Below are 25981 nucleotides of genomic sequence, written 5' to 3' on the forward strand. Positions count from 1 at the left end.
TTCTCTGTTTATCACAATTTGTCCATGTTCAGGATGATTTGCATCACACTCTGGCCAAGCGGATGTAGAGTGCTACCAGTGAAATCTTGTGAGTTGAACTACAAATTCATTTTGATTGATTCGTACAGTTTCAAGGGGGCAATAGATTGTAGTTGTATATGTGGTAGGGGAGCATCCATTAAGTACGTCACGCTAGAATTGGGATTTTTCGACCCCCTCCCCCCTTCGTACGGGTATTTCGTATACTTAATACATTGTTTGTCACATTTTCACAAACCCACCACCCACCTCCCTCTAGGACCGTGACGTACTTAATGGATGGCCCCTAGAGGGAATTTCTTTCCGAAAACTGTCCAACCACCGCTCAAAAGCTCACAATAGATTTTTATTACTGATAAATTTAAACTCGGGCAGAATTTGATTAAATCGCTCTGAAACGTAATTTGTTCATCTTTGTACAACCGAAGCACACGCAATTTGCACGAAATAATGCTGCAGGCCAGCAGTGGCAGCAAGTAGGCACAAACAGAATTGACTGAGCAGATAACAACCGAACCCAAACTAAAGGAGGAGCTGCAGCTATCCGCCCAAACTCAATACTAGATAACCTTATCGGAGGCCGAGTACAGCTGCCTAGTGTCCATGTTGTGCCGCTTGACCACGTTGGTGACCTGCCGTGCCATGGTGGACTTGGTGCTCCGGTAGTTGGTCGGTTGCGATGCCAACAGGTACGGCAAGGGCGGTCGGCTGGGTTGGGGGACTTCGGCGCACTGCATCCAGGACGTGGAGTCGCTGATCGTTACCAGGCTTTTGAGGTGCAGTTTTTGACTGGACGAGTGCGAAGCGTTACTGCTACCGTAGTGGTTGGATAGCACCGGAAGACAGGTGGTTGTACCGGATTGGGTCGATTGTTGGCTGCTGAGGTCCTGCTGGAGTATGTCGTTGGCGACCAGTTTGGAGAATACTTCCTTGTACTTTCGTTGGTCCGACATCGTTAGGAGTTTGTTCCGATTGAAGTTGAGATAGATCTGTAAAATGAGGGGAGAAATGTATCGGTGAATTTCGATATGGAAGCATTGAAATACTGTTGGTATATGTTATATTCAAAGCATTCGGATTCGGCAGGCATCTGACTCGGTTAACAGTGAGAACAAAACTGAAATATATTCCTTTTGATAATATACATTATGCATGTGAGTTGCTACTCACTTTCTATTGTACATGTATTGATAATCGAAAGTAGTGTACACAGTGGGGTACACTACAACTCCTCTTCCCTTAGGATTGGAAACTATTTATCTGTTTATTCAGAAAAGTTAAGTGCTACGACACGATTCCAATCAATCATTCAGAATGCAAAAGCAGGTTTGATTTGCCCTAATCTAAAATTAACCATTTGCATCAATAAGTGAGATATGAAACTAATTTAAAAATTATTATCAAAACTGCTCTTTTTATAATTATAGTTGTATACTACTTCATTCATTTATTGCTACTATTTAAGAATCAAGAGCTGATTCTTTCCCCTTAACAAAAAAAAAAAACATTGGGGCTAGAGTAAACACGTTAAAATTGATCACAAATTTCACGCTTTTAAACAGTTTTTTACAGTTGGTGAAACTACCCTAGATGTTGCACAAAAAATCCGCAAACAGAGTACACGTTACAGATGTGAAAACGCCAAACGATAATTTTTCTGTTTGACTCTCGGCATTAGGCATATTCATTATAAATAAAAATTGACAATTACTTGGATTACAATATGCCGTCGATGCTTGGCCGATGCAGTCGTACCGTTTGCGTGAGTTGATCGTCATCTGTCCTCTCCATCGTCGGGAAACAGCATTCATATCAAAATTGGGCAACAAACGCGCCCTGTCGCACCGTTGTTCTCCTAATACCGTATGCCGAAGTGCGACATTCTTGTAAATGATATCGGCATCATATCGTTGTTCACACTGCTCACCGTTGCGTTGCCAAGCAAAATGGCACTAAAAGACGAACAATAAAATCTGGGCTTAAAAGAATCGTTGCTAGCGATTCAAAATGACGTTTTATGAAAAGTAGGGGTAGGCGGGGCATAATGAGCAGCTTAAGCATTTTGCCACCAAATCCAATAAATGAAGTGCAACCCATGTGTAATTTTAACGTTCAATCCTCATTTGAACCTTAACTGACAAAAGCTAACCGTTGAAATTCCGAATAAAGTTATAAATGTTGTAGAATTTTGTGTTTTTAAAAACGTATAAAATCGCGAGTTGCGTTTTGGGGGTGGGGCATAATGAGCACCCTAGGTGGGGCAGGATGATCAATATCAGTTTTGTACACAATAAAATGCTAATTGACTATTCTTGTCAATGATCAAGCATACCGGCAACAATCAATGAGAATTTGAAGGGATTACGGGGTTTAATTTGTAGGGAACTGTGGGGTCCCAATGAGTCTTCTATTGAGCAATTTTTAAACGGTGATAATAAACAGATACTGAAATTTTAAAGCTAATAAATTAAAAGTTACAGATAAAACCTTACTATATGCATCAAAACAGAGAAAACCAAAATTAAAATTTGTTTGTTGAAGATCTTTACCATTTTCATTATTTTTTCACTAGTTGCTCATTCTGCCCCACCCTACTACCAACTCTTTGAATCATATTTTTTCAACAAAATAATTATACAAATAGTTGAAAAGTGTTACAAATACATTTCATTGGCCTAGGGAATATCAAAAAAATCGATAGAAGCCCACTAAGTTGTGATTTCGATACCAAAAACCTTATTTTAGGTCACCTGATTCTTATAATATTTTCCCAGTACCTGACCACTTTACGCATTTTGATTAATTTTTCAAGGTAAACGGATTTTTTGACTAATGTTTTGTCATCAACTCATTGGATTTTAGATAATAAGGCTACAATCAAGCAATTTGTTCTGTTAATTTGAAAATATACAGTGAAAATACAAGGTGCTCATTATGCCCCACCTGCTCATTATGCCCCGCCTACCCCTACAATTTGAAAAACACACTTACAACAAAAATAAAAAAAATATGCTGCACGATTGGAAAAATGATTTTGTTATGTAAAAATCAACGACCTAATCGGCAGGCAAAAAAAAGTTGAAGCGTAAAACAAAAAAAACGTCACCCAGTATCGTCACCGAAACAAAACAAAAATGTGCACAAAAAGATGCCCCCGCGCCGATCCAACGAAAAAAGTTCAACACAAAATTTACGATGTGTACACTCTAAAAAGTTTTCATGTCCGATTTACGTGAAATATCACGTAGCTCATGCTTATCCTTAAAACTTCCAAAGTTACGTGGCGTTAGTCATTGTCACTCGATAACCACGTCGTAGGCACCGCCCTGTTTGATGAAATCCACCTAGTTTTTCACGTAAACCGCTTTGATGCGTTCGTGTTAGTGTATTTTGACTTGGAACATTCCGCGGAACGAAAGTTACGTGACTTTCAGGTGTGAAAAACAATTCAACATGGCGTCGAGAAGGTTGGTGCAAAACGGCTTCCTAAAGTTTCCGTGCAAGTTTTGTTGTAGGTAAATACTGAACGTTAATTTGAATTGTTTAAAGCAAATAATAGTGATTAATTTTACGCAGTTGTGACTTTTTCTATGTTCAATAATTTCAGAGCTGGAATGCGTCATAAGTCTCGTGACGGTAGCGGAGGTCCAACAGAGGAGTTCAACGAGTGTTAAAAACGGTTGGACTTCAAAGATTTTGCTTTATCATCCTTGGATTTATTTGGAACTCTGCACTTTTAAAGGATCAGAGGATCCGAAACGTATGTAGAAATGTAAGTGCAAATTTATTAAGTATTTACATACTGTAAAATAAATGACTGATAAAGATTTTTCTGTAATTGTTACATATTAGCACCTGCTTGTAGCGTATTTGAGGAAGTAAGATTTCAAATCCCTATAAAATGCAATGATAGATTTATTCTACGGTAGGGTAAAATCTATGAATATTTATTGCATTTTGTAAGGATTCAAATTCTCTTGCCTCTTCAAATACGTTGCAAGCTGGTGAGACTGCTTTATTTTCATCTAAAATTCGTACATAAATTACGTGAAATTCATGTAGCGTTAATCATATTTATATTATATATTATTTGGTTTTGATCACCGTTTGCTTTATTTGTTGGTTTTGATTGGTTTTTCTCGGTGAAACTGAACTGCAATTAAACGTCGTTTTTACGTTTCAACCTACTTTTTTATTTTTTCGGTCATCTTCAGAAACTGTCATACAAATACAATAGAAAAGAACAAAAAAGAAAACATTCACAAATTACAAACATTTCACAATTCATAAAATTGACAAAAACACAACACTTACAAATCCGCCGCCTGTCCGTTTCCCAAGGCGGTACTTTTCATTCTAATTAATTAGCCTACTTCTCTGTGTCGTCGTTCGGTTCGCTGTTGCTCGTCTTTCAGTTTATTAATCAAATTGTTGTATGTGTTGGAGAATCCGTCTACGTCACGCTGCAAGTTTACCGTCGTGTCTTTCTTTACTTTTATGTGGATCACCTCGGCTGTTAGCCTACTCGCGTAGTTGTCGATTCTCTCCAGAATGCGAGTTCTGGAGAAGTCAAAATGATGACCGTTTTCGACCGCGTGTTGGGTGAGTCCCGTAGCTGATGCATTGGTGCGTATTGAGTTTCGGTGTTAAGGCCGCACGGGACGACGTGTAATTTTTCCTATCTTCTCTCTCTTTCTAACAATTTGCCTCGCGATTTTGAAGAAGCAAATATCAATTTCCCCAGCACTAACGTAGCTGAAACTTTAGTCGATTGTGCACCACAAGTGAGCAAATGAACGATCAAATTTCTAGTCAATAATATGAAGTAGAAGTTGAGATTTGCATCTTACTAGCAACAGAGCAATGGCGGACGATTCAACCACCGTCCCGTCCGGCCTTAATTAGAATGAAAAGTACCGCCTTGGGAAACGGACGGGCGGCGGATTTGTAAGTGTTGTGGTTTTGTCAATTTTATGAATTGTGAAATGTTTGTAATTTGTGAATGTTTTCTTTTTTGTTCTTTTCTATTGTATTTGTATGACAGTTTCTGAAGATGACCGAAAAAATAAAAAAGTAGGTTGAAACGTAAAAACGACGTTTAATTGCAGTTCAGTTTCACCGAGAAAAACCAATCAAAACCAACAAATAAAGCAAACGGTGATCAAAACCAAATAATATCAAATAGTTTGGTGAAAGAAAAAACGTGACAGAAGCACAATGTTTTTCGTGAATACCGTGAAAAGGAAGTACGGAAGACAAGTAAGCAGCTGGGTTAAATCACTGCTGAAAACGGCAATTAAGATGGCGAAAGCAAAAAACCGATTGAAGTTCATGCTCAATTGTCGAAGATTCAAACTAGTTCCAAATTGCCTAAACTATAATCTCAGTTTGAACCTGGTGAACCCTGTTTCCGTGGCCAAACTGAACAAGCTAGTCCACAAATAGAAAATCAAACTGATTAGTGTGACAATCCAGGACACAAAAAGGACGCTCCAACGACTGAAGAAAACGAAGCAGTACCTGAAAAGGAAGGTCGAAGAAACGACGAGCGTCGAAGACTGGCAATACGTGTTGCAAATGGTGGAAAAAAGTGCAAGAAACACGTACACAAAGTCGAAAACGGTAGAGACAAGAAAGCTGGAAGCGCTAAAGATGGAGAAAGTTCGAAGTCAACATCGGAATCGCGAATGGATCGAAAACACAACAATGGAGGAATTACCGGACTTCGTGGAGAGAACCCTTCTTCTCGGTCCCAACTTCAACATCCAAAACAGAAGAACGATTCCGTACGTAAGGTTCGTGGCCGAAGGTCGAAACAGCGATAAAGAGAAAACCCGAAGCAGAAGAAATCAGAGGCGAAGTTTCAACGATCATGTCGAACTACGTCAACTACCAACGACAGCCAAAAACGAAGGAGAACGAGTGGATACTCAAGGAGATCATAAGAACCCGAAAGTTCCTGAACGAGCATCCCGATCTGTACGTAACAAGGGCAGACAAAGGCAACAAAACCGTGGTATTGTCTGCTACGGAATATCGTGAAAAAATGGCGGAAATGGTGAGTGACACGAACACGTACAAACCGTTGAACGAAAATCCTACGAACCGTACCTTGAAGAAACTCAACACGATCATCGAGGAATGGTGGAAACGCGGTCACATCGAGACACAAACAAAAAACAGACTCAAGGTTTACAACTGTCACCCACCAAGAATCTATGGGCTGCCAAAAATTCATAAACCGAACAGACCTCTCCGCCCTGTAGTATCAACCATAGGAACTGCAACATATCGTGTGGCACAATTCCTAGCGGAAATCTTGGGAAACGTCGTGGGTAAAACGCAGTACCATGTGCGCAACAGCTTCGATTTTGCTAATGAAATTTCGCACGTGGTCGTCCCAGATGGTTGCATCATGTACTCGCTGGACGTGGTATCCCTCTACACCAACGTCCCGGTATACCAACTAGTGGAAGCAAAATGGGAAGAAATACAAGAGTACACCACAATTCCATGGGACAGCTTCAGACATGCCATGAAAACTGTCCTGGAAGCATCGTTTTTCTAGTATGACGGGAAATTCTACTGCCAAACAACGGGGGTCCCCATGGGATCCCCCCTTTCACCGGTAGTGGCGAACCTCATCATGGAGAAGGTAGAACAGGAGGCCATAACACAACTAGAGGAGAAAAATATCACCCTGTCCATATACAGACGGTACGTCGACGACTGCTTCATTGTTGGGAGAAGAGAAGATGTGGAGAAAGTGGTGGAGCAGTTCAACGTCATCGACGAGAAGCTACAGTTCACCGTGGAGGATGAGGCACTTCGGTTCCTGGATCTCACACTCTCGCGAAGTGGTGAGAGGATTCGAAAAATGTGGTTCCCGAAGCAGAAAGATGGTCGCTATCTAGACTACCACTCGGAGAGCCCGCATACTCACAAGGTAAACACGATGATCGCACTCATCGATCGGGCACTCAAGCTCACGGACACAGATCGAAGGGAGGAAAGCATTGGAATGGTAAAAAAGATTCTCCGCAACAACAACTACCCAGAGGATCTCATAAAACGTACGTTAACAGACCGAGTCCATCTACTCTACAACACGATGGAGAACGAAGAGAAAAAAGAGGAATCGAAAAAGTACGTGTCCATCCCATACATCCCGGGTCTCAGTGAGAAGGTGAGCAAAACGCTGAAACAGCACGAAATCACAGCTTCATTCAAGCCATGTGATAAGGTGAAAAACACGGTTTTCACCAAGCTCAAAGATGCCATACCACCAATGAAGCAAACAAATGTGGTATATTCAATTCCTTGTGGGGCGTGCGAGGAAAAAGAGTACATTGGACAAACGTCACAAACTCTAGACAAGCGCATTGCGCAACACCGAAACTCAATACGCACCAATGCATCAGCTACGGGACTCACCCAACACGCGGTCGAAAACGGTCATCATTTTGACTTCTCCAGAACTCGCATTCTGGAGAGAATCGACAACTACGCGAGTAGGCTAACAGCCGAGGTGATCCACATAAAAGTAAAGAAAGACACGACGGTAAACTTGCAGCGTGACGTAGACGGATTCTCCAACACATACAACAATTTGATTAATAAACTGAAAGACGAGCAACAGCGAACCGAACGACGACACAGAGAAGTAGGCTAATTAATTAGAATGAAAAGTACCGCCTTGGGAAACGGACAGGCGGCGGATTTGTAAGTGTTGTGTTTTTGTCAATTTTATGAATTGTGAAATGTTTGTAATTTGTGAATGTTTTCTTTTTTGTTCTTTTCTGTTGTATTTGTACGACAGTTTCTGAAGATGACCGAAAAAATAAAAAAGTAGGTTGAAACGTAAAAACGACGTTTAATTGCAGTTCAGTTTCACCGAGAAAAACCAATCAAAACCAACAAAAAAAAAAAAAGTTAATCATATTTTCACGTAAAAGTTACCTGAAATTCCAGTGGCACTCACCCACATTTCACGTAAACGATACCTAAAACGCGAGTCAAATTTACCTGACTCATCACGTCGATTCTCGAAGCTCAAATTTGTCCAGCTACCTGACATTCCGGTGAAGGTGACGTGAAAAATATGGTGGACGAAAACTACCTATCTTTTCACGTAAATCGGACGTGAAAATTCTTCAGAGTGTACACATTTTCACAAATTTTGCACGCTTTCACAAAAATCACTGGCCGAAGCAAAAAAAAAATCACGAGACAAAAATGAAACAATAAATCCAGTTCATCCTCGAGCCACTGTTATATTCAAAGTATTCGGATTCGGCAGGCATCTGACTCGGTTAACAGTGAGAACAAAACTGAAATATATTCCTTTTGATAATATACAATATGCATGTGAGTTGCTACTCACTTTCTATTGTACATGTATTGATAATCGAAAGTAGTGTACACAGTGGGGTACACTACAGTATATATGTGATGTCAGGTATCACATTTCCCGGAATGACCTTCCGGGATTTATTTATCTTCCGGAATGCGATTTTGTCCTCTCAGATCAAATTCAACAGCCTCGATTCAAGTTAAAACTGCGGTGTTGTTGAAAAAGATTGATGAAATGGCCTTATTTATGGATGTTCCGGATCGTCCGGAGGATCATTCGTTGGTATTGACTAATGGCCAAATGATCATTGGCTCAAAATTAGATAACAACTTTGATTATACAGCCATTCCATAGAAAATCAATTTAGTTTAACTCGAATGTCGTAATATTTCGCTGGATTGTAGTGCATCGAAGTAAATTAGACCCATATTTTTTATTATTTTTTCGTCAATAGGGTGACGAATTTTAAGATAGAGTGGTGCAAAAAATCAAAGTTATTGAAAAAAGTCTCCATTATTTCAGATTATTTCAGGAAAGCACATAATTCGATAATTGGTAGAACAACTTAAGAAGTTCATACAAATTTTAATCAAAGTCAACTTTTATAAGATCTTTTTCATTATTTTGTTTCAACTTTTCCACAGATGATCTCTAGTGAAATATTTAAACTGCTTCTGTGGTAACTCCAGCAGAAATCCTTGAAAAACGTAATGATTAAACTTTTTCTTATATTTAATTTCATCGGGTTGAGTTAATATTTCTACCAACAAATTATGCAGCTACTTTTGTTAGTAGGGAAGCTAGCGGCTTCAAGTTTTAGATTCAAGCTGTCAATTTAGATAGTTTTAGATTACTTACAAGCATACATACATACATTTATTTGTTCAACATCATTAAGACAAGACATAATCAACAATAGTACGCCACAATACTCGGTTTGTGGCTGCCGCTCTCCATCCTCGGTCGCGCCCAATGCTCGCCAAGTCACGCTCCACCTGGTCCGCCCATCGTGCTCTCTGCGCTCCACGCCTTCTTGTGCCAACCGGATCCGTTGCAAACACCAGCTTTGCAGGGTTGTTGTCCGGCATTCTTGCAACATGCCCTGCCCAACGTATCCTTCCGGCTTTGGCCACCTTCTGGATGCTGGGTTCGCCGTAAAGTGCAGCGAGCTCGTGGTTCATTCTTCTTCGCCACACATCGTTCTCCTGCACACCGCCGAAGATCGTTCTTAGCACGCGTCGCTCGAAAACTCCGAGTGCTTGCAGGTCCTCCTCGAGCATGGTCCATGTCTCGTGCCCGTAGAGGATCACCGGTCTTATCATCGTTTTGTACATGGTGCATTTGGTGCGTGGGTGAATCTTTTTCGACCGCAGTTTCTTCTGGAGCCCGTAGTAGGCCCGACTTCCGCTGATGATGCGCCTCCGAATTTCTCGGCTCACGTTGTTGTCAGCCGTCAGTAAGGATCCGAGGTAGACGAATTCCTCCACCACCTCGAAAGTATCCCCGTCTATCTAATCTAATCTAATCTAATCTAATCTAGTGCTTGCACAGCCAGTATTGAAAAGCATCCTGGAAATACCGAAATTACTTCTGGTATTTTCTTGTCATCATTAATATTTGCAGCATATCAGGTATGATGTGATACAAATATTAAAACGGCCAGGCCCACTGTGCAGACTAATGGTTTCAAAGATAACTCAAAAAATTGTGGCAATCAGATTACCCACGTATGAATAACATGGTTGACACAAGTTTTCGAATTGGAGGATTGATGAAACGGGGACAACCGTACCAACCGTTTCGTTATCAGGGGAATGTGGATTAGGTACAAGATCGTTGGGAGTGGTGAAGCTAAGAAGGTTAATACGCACTCCATTGGTATGCCTACTCCTGGGATGGAACACAGGTATTTGATCTGTATCCGGGCTCGAAAGCCTAGGCTTAAGCGCCATTACTCGCTCTCTGAAACGAAAATAAAATAGCATTACAGATCCCCCCTCATACAAACCTTATATTTCCCAAATATCCAATAAGTTTATGAAAAAATAAACAAAATAAATTAGATAGATCTCCCCCCATTCTGGATGGAGAAAGTTATGAGGTCAACTTTGAGTACTCTGAAACTGAAATCACTTGAAAATATAAAAAAATTGATTACATTGAAATGGATTCTAAATACTATTCCAGTTTTGGTTTGGATTGGGTGCGTACTCATAGAAAAGTATTATTACTAGTATAAAAAGGAAAGATCAAACCTTATTGACGACATGTCACCCAAGTGCTGGTTTCCGTCGTAGATTTCTTCACTACAACTCGCTGGACAGCAGACTCCAGGTTCCATTGGACCACATGACAGGCGTTCGGCGGGGATTACCGCTCTGCAACCCGACTCGTCATCGCAGCCGCAGTTCGAATATAGTGTAGCTGTGGGGGACTCTTTGTGGTCTTCTCCTGGCTGGACCGTTAACAATCACTCGATAGGGGGATCCGGTCACATGACGATTAATGTTGCCGCACGCTTACACTTTATCCAGGACCAAAATTTCCTCCGGAATTAGCAACTGTAGACACTAAAACTTCAAAACGTTTTCGAGTATTTTGTGAGTTTTGTGAGTTAAACTTCCCTCGAAAGTATCCCCGTCTATCGTAACATTACTACCCAGACGGATCCGGTCGTTTTCGGTTCCGCCTACCAGCATGTACTTTGTTTTTGAGGCATTCACCACCAGTCCGACCTTTGCTGCTTCGCGTTTCAGGCGGGTGTACAGTTCTGCCACCGTTCCAAATGTTCTAGCGATAATGTCCATGTCGTCCGCAAAGCACACAAATTGACCGGATTTAGTGAAAATCGTTCCCCGGCTGTTGAGCCCGGCTCGTCGCATCACACCTTCCAGCGCGATGTTGAAGAGTAGACATGCGAGTCCGTCACCTTGTCGCAGTCCCCGGCGAGATACGAATGAACTGGATAGTTCACCCGAAACCCTTACGCAGTTTTGCACACCGTCCATCGTTGCTTTAATCAGTCTAGTCAGCTTCCCAGGAAAGCCGTTTTCGTCCATGATTCTCCATAGCTCTGCGCGGTCGATACTATCGTATGCCGCTTTGAAGTCGATGAACAGGTGGTGCGTTGGGACCTGGTATTCACGGCATTTCTGGAGGATTTGCCGTACGGTAAAGATCTGGTCCGTTGTCGACCGGCCGTCGATGAAGCCGGCTTGATAACTTCCCACGAACTCATTTGTTTTAGGTGACAGACGACGGAAGATGATCTGGGATAGCACTTTGTAGGCAGCATTCAAAATAGTGATCGCCCTGAAGTTCTCACATTCCAAATGGTCGCCTTTCTTGTGAATGGGGCAGATTACCCCTTCCTTCCACTCCTCCGGTAGCTGTTCGGTTTCCCAGATCCTGACTATCAGCCGATGCAGACAGGTGGCCAACTTTTCTGGGCCCATCTTGATGAGTTCAGCTGCGATACCATCCTTACCAGCTGCTTTGTTGGTTTTGAGCTGGTGAATGGCATCCTTAACTTCCCTCAGCGTGGGAGTTGGTTCATTTCCGTCCTCCGCTGCACTGACGTCGTCGTTCCTTCCGTTGCCGTGGGCTCCCGTGTCTACGTTCTCCACGCCGTTCAGGTGCTGATCGAAGTGCTGCTTCCACCTTTCGATCACCTCACGTCCGTCCGTCAAGAGGCCTCCGTCTTTATCCCTGCATATTTCGGCTCGCGGCACGAATCCGTTGCGGGATGCGTTGAGCTTCTGATAGAACTTCCGTGTTTCTTGGGAACGGCACAGCAGTTCCATTTCTTCACACTCCGCTTCTTCCAGGCGCCTTTTTCTCCCGAAAGAGGCGGGTCTGCTGTTTCCGCTTCTGTTTGTAACGTTCCACGTTCTGTCGAGTCCCTTGCTGCAGCATTACCGCCCTCGCTGCGTTCTTCTCCTCCAAAACCGTTCTGCACTCTTCGTCGAACCATTCGTTACGTCGATTCCGTTCCACGTACCCGATGGTGCTCTCGGCTGCGTCGTTGATGGCTGCTTTCACTGTACTCCAGCAGTCCTCTAGAGAGGCCTCATCGAGCTCGCCCTCGTCTGGCAACGCGGCCTCGAGATTCTGCGCGTATGCTGAGGCGACATCCGGTTGCTTCAGTCGCTCTAGGTTGTACCGTGGCGGTCGCCGGTACCGTACATTGTTGATGACGGAGAGTTTTGGGCGCAGTTTGACCATCACCAGATAGTGGTCGGAGTCGATGTTGGCGCCACGATAGGTCCTGACGTCGATAATGTCGGAGAAGTGCCGTCCGTCAATCAGAACGTGGTCGATTTGAGATTCCGTCTGCTGTGGTGATCTCCAGGTGTAACGATAAGGGAGGCTGTGTTGGAAAAAGGTGCTACGTATGGCCATATTTTTGGAGGCGGCGAAATCAATGAGTCGTAGGCCGTTTTCGTTCGTCTGCTGGTGGGCGCTGAACTTACCAATCGTCGGTCTGAATTCCTCCTCCTGGCCTACCTGAGCGTTCAAATCACCTATGATGATCTTGACGTCGTGGCTTGGGCAGCGATCGTACTCGCGTTCGAGCTGCGCGTAAAATGCGTCCTTGTCATCATCAGTACTTCCGGAGTGTGGGCTGTGCACGTTTATTATGCTGAAGTTGAAGAATCGGCCCTTGATCCTCAACCTGCACATTCTTTCGTCGATCGGCCACCAACCGATCACGCGCCTCTGCATATCACCCATCACGATGAAAGCTGTTCCCAGCTCGCGTGTGTTGCCGCAGCTCTGGTAGATGGTATGATTACCTCTAAACGTTCGCACCATGGATCCTGTCCAACACACCTCCTGCAGCGCTACGATGCCGAACCCGCGGTCCTTCAGTAGATCGGCGAGTATGCGGGTGCTCCCAATGAAGTTGAGAGATCGGCAGTTCCACGTACCGAGTTTCCAATCGCATGTCCTTTTTGTTCGCTGGGGTCGTTGCCGTTGGTCTCGGTTCGTATTATTCTGTTGCTGATTTTCCGTTACAATGGTTTTTTACGGCTGGCTCGTAGGGCCTGACACCAACCCCCTACTTTCCGGAGGACCATAGTGCACAGTTGAGCTTAGAGTCCTTCCCTGGCACTCGGACGTAGATCAGCCGCCCCTAACATGGGGATCAGACGCTGTTGTGAGCCGCTCCTCCTGGAGAACAGACGCTCAGGTTTGCCGAAGCAAACCCCCCCTTCCCTGTCAGCCTACGACCAAAGTTTCCACCGGGGTTGGTTACCCGATCTTCCCTAAGGTTGCTCATAGTTTCCGGCCGGTACCGCGTGGAGGTAGGGATAGGAGTTGCTGGGCAGAGGCTAGTGGATCTCAATGGGATCTGAATTGCGCAGCATACCCAGCCTTTACCGTGCCTACTTACAAGCAGTTTTCTTTAAAACTCACCACCTAAATAAAAGAAAAAGCATTATTATTGCTTTCTGGTTTGCAATCGGGAATACCTAACTATCGTTGGGTGACGATATTTAACTTCAATTTGCCAAACCATATTGAAAGATGTCCATTTATATAACGGTCGCCATGTTGATATACATACTTCTATTTTTCTGCCATACTGGGGTTTACGTTAGCATCGAAAGCTTATTCTCTCTTGACCAACCTTTTCGATTCGATAGCCATTCATATTACAAGCACACCTTAACCATAGCCGTACAATTCAGTACACTGAAACCTCATTTTATGCCATTGACTGGGGATGCATAAATAAAAAGGGCCCAAAAAGAGGAGATTTTGTGCATAAATTGTGTCAGCGCTTTAATGAGAGAATCTAGTTCGCAAGAGCAGATCTTGCTCCTCCATTTGAGATGGGGTCAAACCCCGGGAACTTCCTGGAAAACTTGTAATTAGAAGGCAGGAAATGTTGTTAATTGACAAATTGAGAATGAAATTTGCGAAAAAAATCGCGTTCTGGTGGGATTCCAACCCACGACTCCGTATTCGCTAGACCGGCGCTTCAACCAACTAAGCCACAGAACAAGTAATGATTCTGCGGAATAGTAAACCAAACTGACTCCGAAGCAGCACAGTGAACACTCCTAAGTCTCGGCTTCATAAAAATAATTCGCTCTTATTTGTAGAAATGGGAGTGTGTTGTGGATTGGCATCTAAGCCGAAAGAGAAATGAGCTTGAGAAATACGAGTGTTCACGGTGCGGCTTTGGAGTCAGTTTGGCTCTCGGTTTGGCTTTATATTCCGCAGAGCCATTATTTGTTCTGTGGCTTAGTTGGTTAAAGCGCCGGTCAAGCGAATACGGAGTCGTGGGTTCAAATCCCATCAGAACGCGATTTTTTCACAAATTTCATCTCTCAATTTGTGAATTGGCAACATTTTGTGCCTTCTAATTACAAGTCTTTCAGTACGTTTCAGACATACCAGCAAATCTGGTAAAATGCCAGTAAAGTGGGCAATATGAGTAGTTTGTAGAAAGCCCAAAAAGGTTCAGGTACGTTTTAAGGAGATGTTTCTGAAGATTTCAGGAATACTCAGGTGTTTGGGAATACCCTGAAATCCAAAGGATTTCAGGGGCATTTTGACTGCATACGGGGATTTCAAGAACATTTCAATGGGATCATGGAGGTTTCAGAGGCGTTTCAAGGATTTTTGTGAAGGGGTCTCCGAAATTCTCAGAAACATTCTGAAATGCCTCCGGAATCCCCTTAAAACCCCAACGGGCCACATACAACGCACCTTCCGAAGCCCCCGAAAACGCCTGCGTTACATCTCTGAAACCCGCCAAAAAGAAAACCTCTGAAAATTTCTAAAATACCTTCGAAAACCCCCTCAAAGCTCCACGGACCCCATGTAACGCACCTAGAACCCTCCGAAACCCCAGAAAAAGCCTCCATAACGCCTCTGAAACCCGCAGAAAATCTTCTGAAACATCCTGAAATGCCCCCGAAGCACCGACGAACCGACGTGACAGCTAGAACAAATAAATTCAAATGTGTTGTCCCCGACACCATGATGAAAAATAGCCGAACACTACCGCCTCTCCTCAATAACGATTCACGTTGTTTTGATAGCTCCTGAGACTCCCTGAAACTCCCCTTGAAACGCCCTTGAGACCACCTAAAGCGCCTCAGAGACTACCTGGAACTTTCCTTATATGCTGCTGAGACCTCCAGGTACCCCCTTAAAACTCCTTGGATCCTTTAAAACGACTCTGAGACCCCATAAAACACACCTATATAGGTTTACTCAATGCCGTCTCAGGGGGATCTCCAGGAGGTCTTATAAGACCTCCTGGGATCCCCCTGAGACGGCATTGAGTAAACGCCCCTCAGGCCTTTTGATACCCCCTGAAATGTCCCTAAAACGCCCCGAGACCCATTAACCCTTTAACGCTCATGGTGTCTGTAGAGCACCATCACTTTTTGGTGAATCCGACCTAAACCAGTTCACTTCAATATGTTATAAAAGCGTTTGGGAAGAGGTTATAAGCTTATTAGAGTACTTGTACACTCTAATTATTGGTTCAATAGTGAAACTATTGATAAACAATCAATAACTATTGACAAACAATTATTTTTTTTACGATTTCGATAAATTTAAGTGATCCCTAACAACTTTTGTTCGAACACTTTTTGTTCATAGCATTTTTTAGCATTCAAAAGTTTGAAAGAAGTTGTGGGCGGGAAGGGGTTAATACGCCCATGCAGCCTCCATTTGCTCTTCCCTATAAAAGCCACCAACCGCCGTTGTCATAGTAACCGCCATTATTACATTTTCTTATATACAATATCGGTTCTGAATAGCTCTCCCTTTTTATGCAGGGCATACATTAAAACTGGTTATTAGGCTGCGACTTATTTTTCAAAAGTTGTTGAAATCTGAAGCTTTTTGTAAGCTTTTCTAGATTCAAATGACATAAATAGAGAAACCTCTGAGTTTGAGCTAAACATATTGATATTCAGAGGTGGCGCAATCGCCTCAAAGTTGAATTTTCAAGTAATAAAAAGGTGTTTTCACTTCAAGGGCCATAACTTTTTCAATTTTCAACCGGTTTTTAAACTTTTTCTATGATTCTCTCACAAATTAAATTTTGAATAAACGCGTAGAACACTATTTTTTTCCAAAGTCACGCAAAATACGAGTTTTTAAAGGTCTAATTTACTTTAAACTACTTTTTACAAAAAAAATGTTACCTTTAGAGTCCAATAATTTTTCAACAGTTTGACCAATTTCAATTGTTTCAGCTTGCTGTTGTAGTTATTTTTGTTGCCTATCTTTGTCCCAAACAAATTATTCGTCAAAGTAGTCATTTTTATGATACTTTTCATTGAAAACTGCCAAAACATGTTTTTGACGATTATTTGCAATTTTTACTCCAAACCAGATACTTAGCATCATATTTAGGAATATGAACCACATTGGAGGATTTTTTTTTAATTTTTTTTCCTCGCATTTAGAACATGAAAATATTTTTTGATTCAGAATAATCCAAAAATTGAAGTTTAAGGCTTCCATATGATTATTTAGAGTATTTTTTTCACTTTAAGCCCGAAACTAAGCGTGAAAACAATTAACATTTTACCAAAATTTTGATTTTTCCTATAAAATACGTGTTTTTTGAAAGATTTTTGGTATTTATCCATTTGAAATGATTTTTAAAAGGTACAGTTTATTCACGGCATTCTAAAGCAACAAAAATATCTACAAAAGCAAGCAAAAAAAAATTGTAATTAGTCAAACGGCTAAAAAGTTATCAGACTCTAAAGTTATTTTTTTGTAAAAAGAGAAAAAAATAAATGACATCTTTAAAAACTCATATTTTGCGTGCCATTGGAAAAAAATATTATTCTACGAGTTTATTCAAAATTTAATTTTTCAAAAATCATAAAAAAAGATTGAAATCGGTTGAAAGTTGAGAAAGTTATGTCACTTGAAGTGAAAACACCTTTTTATTACTAGAAATTCAACTTTGAGGCAATTGCGCCACCTCTAAACCTCAATATATTTGGCTCAAACTAAGAGGTTTCTCTTTTTGTATAATTTGAATCCAGAAGAGCCTACGAATTCCAGGCTTCAACAACTTTTGAAAAATAAGACGCAACCTCCATGAAAAGAAGTTGTGCTTTCATTTTTGGTTACACTTGTGATTTACTTATAATCCAGATTGCTATTGTTTATTGATTTAATAGTTCTACTACGCGAATTCATTCGATATTATATGGTTTTAAAATAAAATCTATTATCATTGGATTAACGAGTTCTATTGGCTGATAGATTATTATGCATCAGGTCCGGAATTTCGGCATCGAAACCTAGGTCATACTGCTGTTGCTTCGGTTCCCAAAGTGTAACGTTTTAATCCAAAGAGACTCGAAGATATTTTTACAACCATCATAAAACCAGAAAAAAATCATTTCGAATTTATGATAGTTCTCAGAACATCCTTGAATCAAAATAACGCAACTTATTGAGGCCGATAATTTAACACAAGTGCTTCCTCCATCCTTTCCCGTCAAGTCACGGTCGCCATAATGTAGTGAGCGTATATTGTATATTGAAATTGATAAAATTCATCAATATATAGGAGCTCACTACAATGTTGTTTTGTGGTTCGCAGCAAAATCAATCATTTCTGCTCTTTTCATCTCAATTTCTTAGAAAAATGTCATCTTTTTCACAGTTTTGTTCATTTCGTATCCACTAACATAAAGCTTAACGACAAACGTTTTGAAATCTTGCTTCAATAGTGCATCAGAACTTTAGGCGCACGAATCTCTCAACTATGAAAATCGGCAACTTGCCTTCCATTGATAGTGATAGGATGCAACTCTGAAGATGAAATAAGCCAGACAAATCACGCATACAACAGATCCGTAGCACCTTAATTATATGTATGTGGTGTTTACCTACATTCATTTGACACCTGGGCCTGAGAGGTCGTAGAGCAGACAACATCTTAGAGAGAATATCAGCTCGTAGGGTAGGACGGGGCAAGATGAGCACCCCTCCGTTTTACTACTTTTATGATAAATTTAGCCCAAACAACTTCATAATCCGTTAGAATAATGTTCATCCTGTTTGTAAGCCTGATAAAAGGTACTTCATAATGAATGAATTAAAAAATATCGTCAAATAAGTCGATAGCGTGGACTTTAAGCATTTTCTTATAAGAAATCATCAGAATAAAATAAGGTTTTTTATGTCAGAATCAAATTTTTACCATAATTTTAGTTATCAGCCAACATTACTAGCTTACTGCAAAGCATTTTAATTTACATTAGAAAATATTTTCAAAAAACAAACTTTAAAATTTATTCAATTTTAGTTATTTACCTATAGTGGGGCAAGATGAGCACCCCTGATGGTAATATAGAAAATATTTTGAAATTATTGTAATCCACTCAATAGTGCCTAACATTGGTTTCCATAACCTCTGCAACTATTTGGTTGAGTAAATTTCTAAAAATAAGCAACCTAATAATCGTTTATTGTTTTTCGGGTCATTTTGGTATAAAGTATTATAAAACCGCATTTTTTTTTTCAATAATCGAAAGAAAAAGATAATTTTAGAACGTGATACCATAGCTATACACAAGGTTCACTATATCAATCAGTGTATGACCAATTTATTGTTGAATTATTGAGATTTTAATTAAGTGCTCTTCTTGCCCCGTAGGGGTGCTCGTCTTGCCCCGTAGCATGTTCGAGCTGACCATAAAACATCTTTTTTGTTAAGTCAAATAAATCATCCTTATTGTGAATTTTGAACCCTCCCATGTTTATGGGTGATAGAAAACAAGATATAGAAAAGAACTACTGAGAGGTACTATGAAAAATTGTGTTAACTTTCAATAAACTCAACGTGATTCTTAGGGTGCTCATCTTGCCCCGCCCTACCCTAAACTGAAATATCACAATTAATGAAATTTCTGAGATTTCTTACTGTACTCACATTCTGCACCAGTCCGCACGTCCGGATGAAGAAGTCTCGTTGCGCTAGCAGGGCCATCCTCTCGCGCTCCTCAAAATCGATGATATTATCCGGGCTGTAGTTGTCCTTCTTCTTGACCACCGGTTTCGGTTTCAGCTTCTTTTTCTTCTTCACCACCAGGGCACCATCCTCGCCGGTGCACAGCCCCTTGCCGCCCCCCAGATGCTGACCACCCCTAGGATTGTGTTTGTTGAGCATTGCTTGATTGTGTTTGTAGCGTTCCTCCAGTTCGATCCGTTGCTGTTTGGCACATTCTTCGCGCTTCTTGCTTGCCGCCGTCTCGTTGTACACCGATGCTTGCGTTTGCGCCAGGAAGATGTGCGCGTAACGGTCCGGATCTCCTGGAACTGGCAGTATTCGTCGGAATCCTCCAAGATGGGTCTCTTCCCAGGTGATTTGATCCGCCCAAGGGCCGAGTCGTTCCTCCGAGGGATCATCGTCGTCACCGTTTTTGCTATCGCTACTGCTCTCTTTGCTTGCCTCTTTGCTCTTGGAGTATTCGCGCAGTCTTTGCAGCAGTCTATTCTGTATTCGGCGTTTGTCTTCCTCCAGGACGCGTTTCTTCACCTCGCCGTTCAGGTTGAGCATTACAAACGTGTCGTGGATGAGAGCTTCCTTGATTTCCTTGTCGATTGCTTCGTCCGTGTGAAACGAAGGAGAATGGTTCACCTCCAGGATGTAAGGCTTCAGTCTATGATCAATCAGAATGTCGAACCCGAGGATCTCGAAGCACGCCTGAATTATGTCGTGCGTTGGGAAGCTCGCTTGATACGTATGCCTCAGCACTTGCCACGCACTGAGAATGGTCTTAACTATCACGTCATCAATGTTGTTCCACAGTTCGGCAATGTCATATCCCTCGGACGTTAGGATTCGGTTCAGCGTGGCGAATCGTCGTTTGCTACCGGCTTCATCGTCATTCGAGAAACATCTACTGTACTTGTTGACCGAGTAGTTAGTTAAATGCATGAAGTTGTTTGAGGTATTTGTTATGCATGGTTCCCGATATTTGTACGTTGCAAAGCGTGCCAGGCCTTCCTTGTAAACGAATATCCGAAGCGGATCGGTAGATGTTACTAGGGTATAGACTCGGAGGTCGAACTTGTACCCGTCAATCAACAAGGGCTGAAATAACAAATCACGGTTTCTAAAGATCTAATTCTAATTTCAAAAACTTCAACGTTTGTGGAGTGAATGCCCATATAATCTTACCCGATGGATATAGACCTGACAGATCATTCGATCCCGCGGATTGATCTCCTTCAAATTCTTCGTCAGGAATATCCCTCTCCCCTGTGATCCCTGGTCCGGCTTCAGAATGTACGTTTTACTCCGGTGCGTCCTGCTGTAGGCGATGGCCTCGCCCAAACTGCAATTCCAAGAAAGAACAAAACCCCCGATTAGTCCAAACCTGTCCCGGCGACCCAACGGACTATCTTAGCAACAAACTCAGCCGGAAAGACCCATGTCTTCGGGAAGATCTGGTACTCCGTCGGAAACTGCTTCTGCATCCGGTTCAGGTTCCGTGCCAACAGGTCCTTCCGACAGATTTCGAACATTCCAGGAAAGTGATTGATTTTCTGGAACCGCCTCATGTCCCGGCAGAAGTCGACCCCCACTAGCGAATCCGTCCAGCACACATTCCACAGCTCGTTCTCGGCGACCAGTCGATAACCGAGCCTTCGGCATATCCTCGGTATGATGTCATAGCGACTGTTCAATATGCAAATACTGATTGGCGGTCTGCAACGATGAAGAATGAGCGAACAGTAAGGAGCATTGGATCAGGGCATGCATGGAAGAGTCATATGTTTTGAAGTGAGAATACGGAATGAAACTACCAACTACTAAATGGTGAATTCGATCAATCCCAGTTGCATCGTTCCAGTTTTGAACGACTCGATGCAGAGCGGAGACAAACGCTGAGAATTGATCAAATTGGTTAATTGAAGATGTTCTATATAGCTAATGGAAGAGGCGAAAGGGTGTAGTATACAATCGTTAGAAAAAAGGTGAAATTCTTACATTCGTTTGGATTTCTTGTTTCTATGTACAACGTGCTCGTTTCTGGCGCGAGTTTTTCTATTACGACTGTAAAAAGAAATATCAACATAATAAACATACGATATAGAGGGGGATTCCGTTGAGTAGTTGTTTCTGATTGGAGTGGAAGGAACTACTACTGGCAGCCTGACGGTTAAGCAGGTAGCATTTAGCCGAACGACGCTGTACAGGAATAAGCTAGTTAGCAGCTGGGAATGCTTGAGATAATAATTTGTCTTGATATGTTTTACATCGAAAGCATTTAAATCACACAAATTACACAATCACACAACACAAATAAAAAATAAAATAATACATATTTAGTAATGTGAATGATTTTTGCTCGCATTACTTTTTAATTTGTCCCACACAAATTAAAAAGAAAGGCATTGGCATTTGCGGCAAAACCATTCAGTTTCGTCGAATTTAATTTTTCTAGTAACTTTTAAAACGTATAGTGTCGGACAAACAATAAGACCACTGGTCCTATTTCATACAAAATGGCCAAGTTTGACTATATGGTACTTGGTTTCTAGTAAACCGATTTGGCTGACTGCCAACATGGAATTACGGGGATTTTTAATTGTCTTAAATTGATTGAGTTCTGTTCACTACTTCCAAAGTTACGGATATACGGTGCGACGAAATTCTAACATTAAATTTTGTGATGGTTATTTGTAGTCAACTCAATTAAAATGTGCCCAAGTTTAAATGGCATCCTTAGTTTTAGTACTTGTTTATCAATCATCATGTATCAGATACTCTCATGTATCCTTTGGTAATGGTGTATCTGTAACTTTTGATGTAGTGAATAGAACGCAATCAATTCTCTCTCTCTTCTTGGCGTAACGTCCTCATTGGGACAAAGCCTGCTTCTCAGCTTAGTGTTCTATGAGCACTTCCACAGTTATTAACTGAGAGCTTCCTCTGCCAATGACCATTTTGCATGCGTATATCGTGTGGCAGGCACGAAGATACTCTATGCCCAAGGAAGTCAAGGAAATTTCCTTTACGAAAAGATCCTGGACCGACCGGGAATCGAACCCGTCACCCTCAGCATGGTCATGCTGAATACCCGTGCGTTTACCGCCTCGGCTATATGGGCAATCAATTAAATACAAATCAAAATTCACGTAACTCCATGGCGACTGTCAAAATTTTAGCCAAATCGGTTCACTAGAAACCGAGCATCACATCGTCAAACTTGGCCATTTTGTATGAAAAACTGCTGGTGGTCTTATTGTTTTGTCCGACACTGTAGGGTAGCGAACCACTTGGGTAGCGGCCGGTATTTTAAGCACTCTTCGCTATAACTCAGTCAATTTCAAACCAAGCGACTTGAAATTTTGTATACGGCTAGATACTATAAGTATCTCATCGCGTTCCAAAAATTGTGTAAAATTGGATCAGAATTGACTGAGCTATAGCAAAAAAATGCCCATGGTTCCACTTCCCTATAAGTTATTTTTTCAGTCAAACATCTAGATTTTTTATTTGTGGTTAAACTGAAATGGAGTCTCTGTGAATAATGTACATTTTTTCAATTTTACAATTGTTGTCCAATTTGTAGATACTGTCACATCTTTTCCGAAAAAATCAATTTTTCTCTTATAACACTTTAAGGTAGTCCGCCAATTTTTCATTTTTTTTAATATAAACTTCAAAAGGCGGAAATTTGAAGATTTGCAGGTATTAGCAGCAAATTTTCTGCCAATATTTATATAATCCTACATCTATTATACGAATGGAAAATTTGCCAATCTTTACTTTTAGATCTTGTGCTCTATTGAATAAATTTGGCCACATATATATTTCTTTTTCTTCTTGGAGTAACTTTCCAACTGGGACAAAATCTGCTTCTTAGCTTACCCAAGTAACATTTTAAGTTTTGTTCGGCTCTACAAGAGATCTTCATGACCAATTTTATAAAACTCGCAATAAAACTGATTTATACATCAAAACCTCTTGATAACCTCTTTTAGAGCATCTTCCGGCTAAGTGGACCACTCTCGGAGACGTTTTGCAAACCGCATTAAGAGTAGCAATAAAACCGTTTTAAAACCTAGTAGAAAAATTTCCCATTCTCGATTGTTGTTGTTTTTTTTTTCAACAAAAACTATGACAGCTCAAGATGCAGAGAAGCTTCTTCGATGGCACGTATAGTTCAGGACGATACATCATTCGTAAGTAGAAGCGGTCATTTCAAAGTAATGTTTTAGTTGTTATTGTGTTGGTAGGCTTATGCGCATTCAATTTTATCGTGAATATTGGGGTGACAGAATCATAAAATTAATGCGCTTCAAAAATAGTGAATATTATCATCTTGGAATGAAATAAATCAATTTGTGAATTTAGTAAAACTATCCCGAATCACAAGAAAACTCAGCAGAGAGAGTTTATTTATGTGAGCATGTTATGGAAACGGTGGCAAACTATCAATTCATTGCTAATTTGACCAAAATTACCTATTTTGCATTCACGTTAGCTAATTCTCCAATATGGCGACAACCATAATCAGTGAAAATAAAACGAAAGCAAGTTTACTTTTATGATGACCGCAATAAACCTAGAAATATCGTAGTTCTGCTTTTCCACCAACAGATGTCGTTACTAATCGAACGGATCGCCATCTGTTGAGAGTATTGACAGTTTTATTGTGGTAATAATGATTGCCAGGAGGTTTACAAATCGGAAAGTTTTGTTTACTCTTATAATCTGTCTTTATGGATATCTTCAAGTATACTATAAAACATTTTATCAATGGTTTTCATAAAAGCAGTCATAAAACCACGAGTTTTAATTATTACTGTAATAAAACCCTAACAAAAATCAAGCAAAACCAATCAGCAATGCAATTTATTACAGTAATAATTAAAACTCGTGGTTTTATGACTGCTTTTATGAAAACCATTGATAAAATGTTTTATAGTATACTTGAAGATATCCATAAAGACAGATTATAAGAGTAAACAAAACTTTCCGATTTGTAAACCTTCTGGCAATCATTATTACCACAATAAAACTGTCAAAACTCTCAACAGATGGCGATCCGTTCGATTAGTAACGACATCTGTTGGTGGAAAAGCAGAACTACGATATTTCTAGGTTTATTGCGGTCATCATAAAAGTAAACTTGCTTTCGTTTTATTTTCACTGATTATGGTTGTCGCCATATTGGAGAATTAGCTAACGTGAATGGAAAATAGGTAATTTTGGTCAAATTAGCAATGAATTGATAGTTTGCCACCGTTTCCATAACATGCTCACATAAATAGACTCTCTCTGCTGAGTTTTCTTGTGATTCGGGATAGTTTTACTAAATTCACAAATTGATTTATTTCATTCCAAGATGATAATATTCACTATTTTCGAAGCGCATTAATTTTATGATTCTGCCACCCCAATATTCACGATAAAATTGAATGTGCATAAGCCTACCAACACAATAACAACTAAAACATTACTTCGAAATGACCGCTTCTACTTACGAATGATGTATCGTCCTGAACTATACGTGCCATCGAAGAAGCTTCTCTGCATCTTGAGCTGTCATAGTTTTTGTTGAAAAAAAAAAACAACAACAATCGAGAATGGGAAATTTTTCTACTAGGTTTTAAAACGGTTTTATTGCTACTCTTAATGCGGTTTGCAAAAGCTATATGAGAGTGGTCCACTTAGCTGGAAGATGCTCTAAAAGAGGTTATCAAGAGGTTTTGATGTATAAATCAGTTTTATTGCGAGTTTTATAAAATTGGTCATGAAGATCTCTTGTAGAGCCGAACAAAACTTAAAATGTTACTTCCCAAGTAACATTTTAAGTTTTGTTCGGCTCTACAAGAGATCTTCATGACCAATTTTATAAAACATGCAATAATAGTTATTTATGTGACGAGTTGCAAAAAGTTGATTTTTTCAGCACGAGTCGTACATTTATCCAACGAGGCTTGCCGAGTTGGATAAATACGAAGAGTGCTGAAAAAATCGAGTTTTGCAACGAGTTCCATACAAAATTTTATGCAATGATTTTTTCATAATGCAACTCATTTGAGTTGCATAATGTTCATAATGCAACTCAAATGAGTTGCATTATGAACATTATGCAACTATTTTTCATTATGCAACTCATTTCAGTTGCATTATGAACCCGTACGGAAAAGTTGGTCATTATGATACTGAAATGAGTAATATAAAATAGAAATTATGACACCGAATTGCATAAAACTGATTTATACATCAAAACCTCTTGATAACCTCTTTAAGAGCATCTTCCGGCTAAGTGGACCACTCTCATATAGCTTTTGCAAACCGCATTAAGAGTAGCAATAAAACCGTTTTAAACCCTAGTTGAAAAATTTCCCATTCTCGATTGTTGTTGTTTTTTTTTAACAAAAACATTGACAGCTCAAGATGCAGAGAAGCTTCTTTGATGGCACGTAAAGTTCAGGACGATACATCATTCGCAAGTAGAAGTCATAGTCATTTCAAAGTAATATTTTAGTAGTTATTGTGTGGTAGGCTTATGCGCATTCAATTTTACCGTGAATATTGGGGTTGCAGAATCATAAAAT

General features: G+C 40.7%; 1 protein-coding gene across 3 annotated transcripts in view; it reads right to left on the reverse strand.

The window, feature by feature from the left end:
• Nucleotides 1-333: 333 nt before the first annotated feature.
• The window catches only part of LOC115262638 (tubulin polyglutamylase TTLL13-like), a 35720-nt gene continuing 10072 nt past the window's right edge, over nt 334-25981 (reverse strand). The window contains exons 2-6 of one of the 3 annotated variants that reach the window (XM_062860590.1): nt 21396-21596; nt 20820-21113; nt 20583-20739; nt 19332-20495; nt 334-1028 (exon numbers count right to left, since the gene is read on the reverse strand). In XM_062860590.1, the coding sequence (XP_062716574.1) occupies nt 600-1028; nt 19332-20495; nt 20583-20739; nt 20820-21113; nt 21396-21596 (2245 nt within the window). In that variant the 3' untranslated portion in view covers nt 334-599. The remainder of the gene's footprint in view (nt 1029-19331; nt 20496-20582; nt 20740-20819; nt 21114-21395; nt 21597-25981) is intronic. The other 2 variants (XM_029865085.2, XM_029865095.2) reach the window with 2 other exon arrangements.

This window comes from Aedes albopictus, chromosome 3 (genome assembly GCF_035046485.1).
Source record: "Aedes albopictus strain Foshan chromosome 3, AalbF5, whole genome shotgun sequence".
Lineage (NCBI taxonomy): Eukaryota > Metazoa > Arthropoda > Insecta > Diptera > Culicidae > Aedes > Aedes albopictus.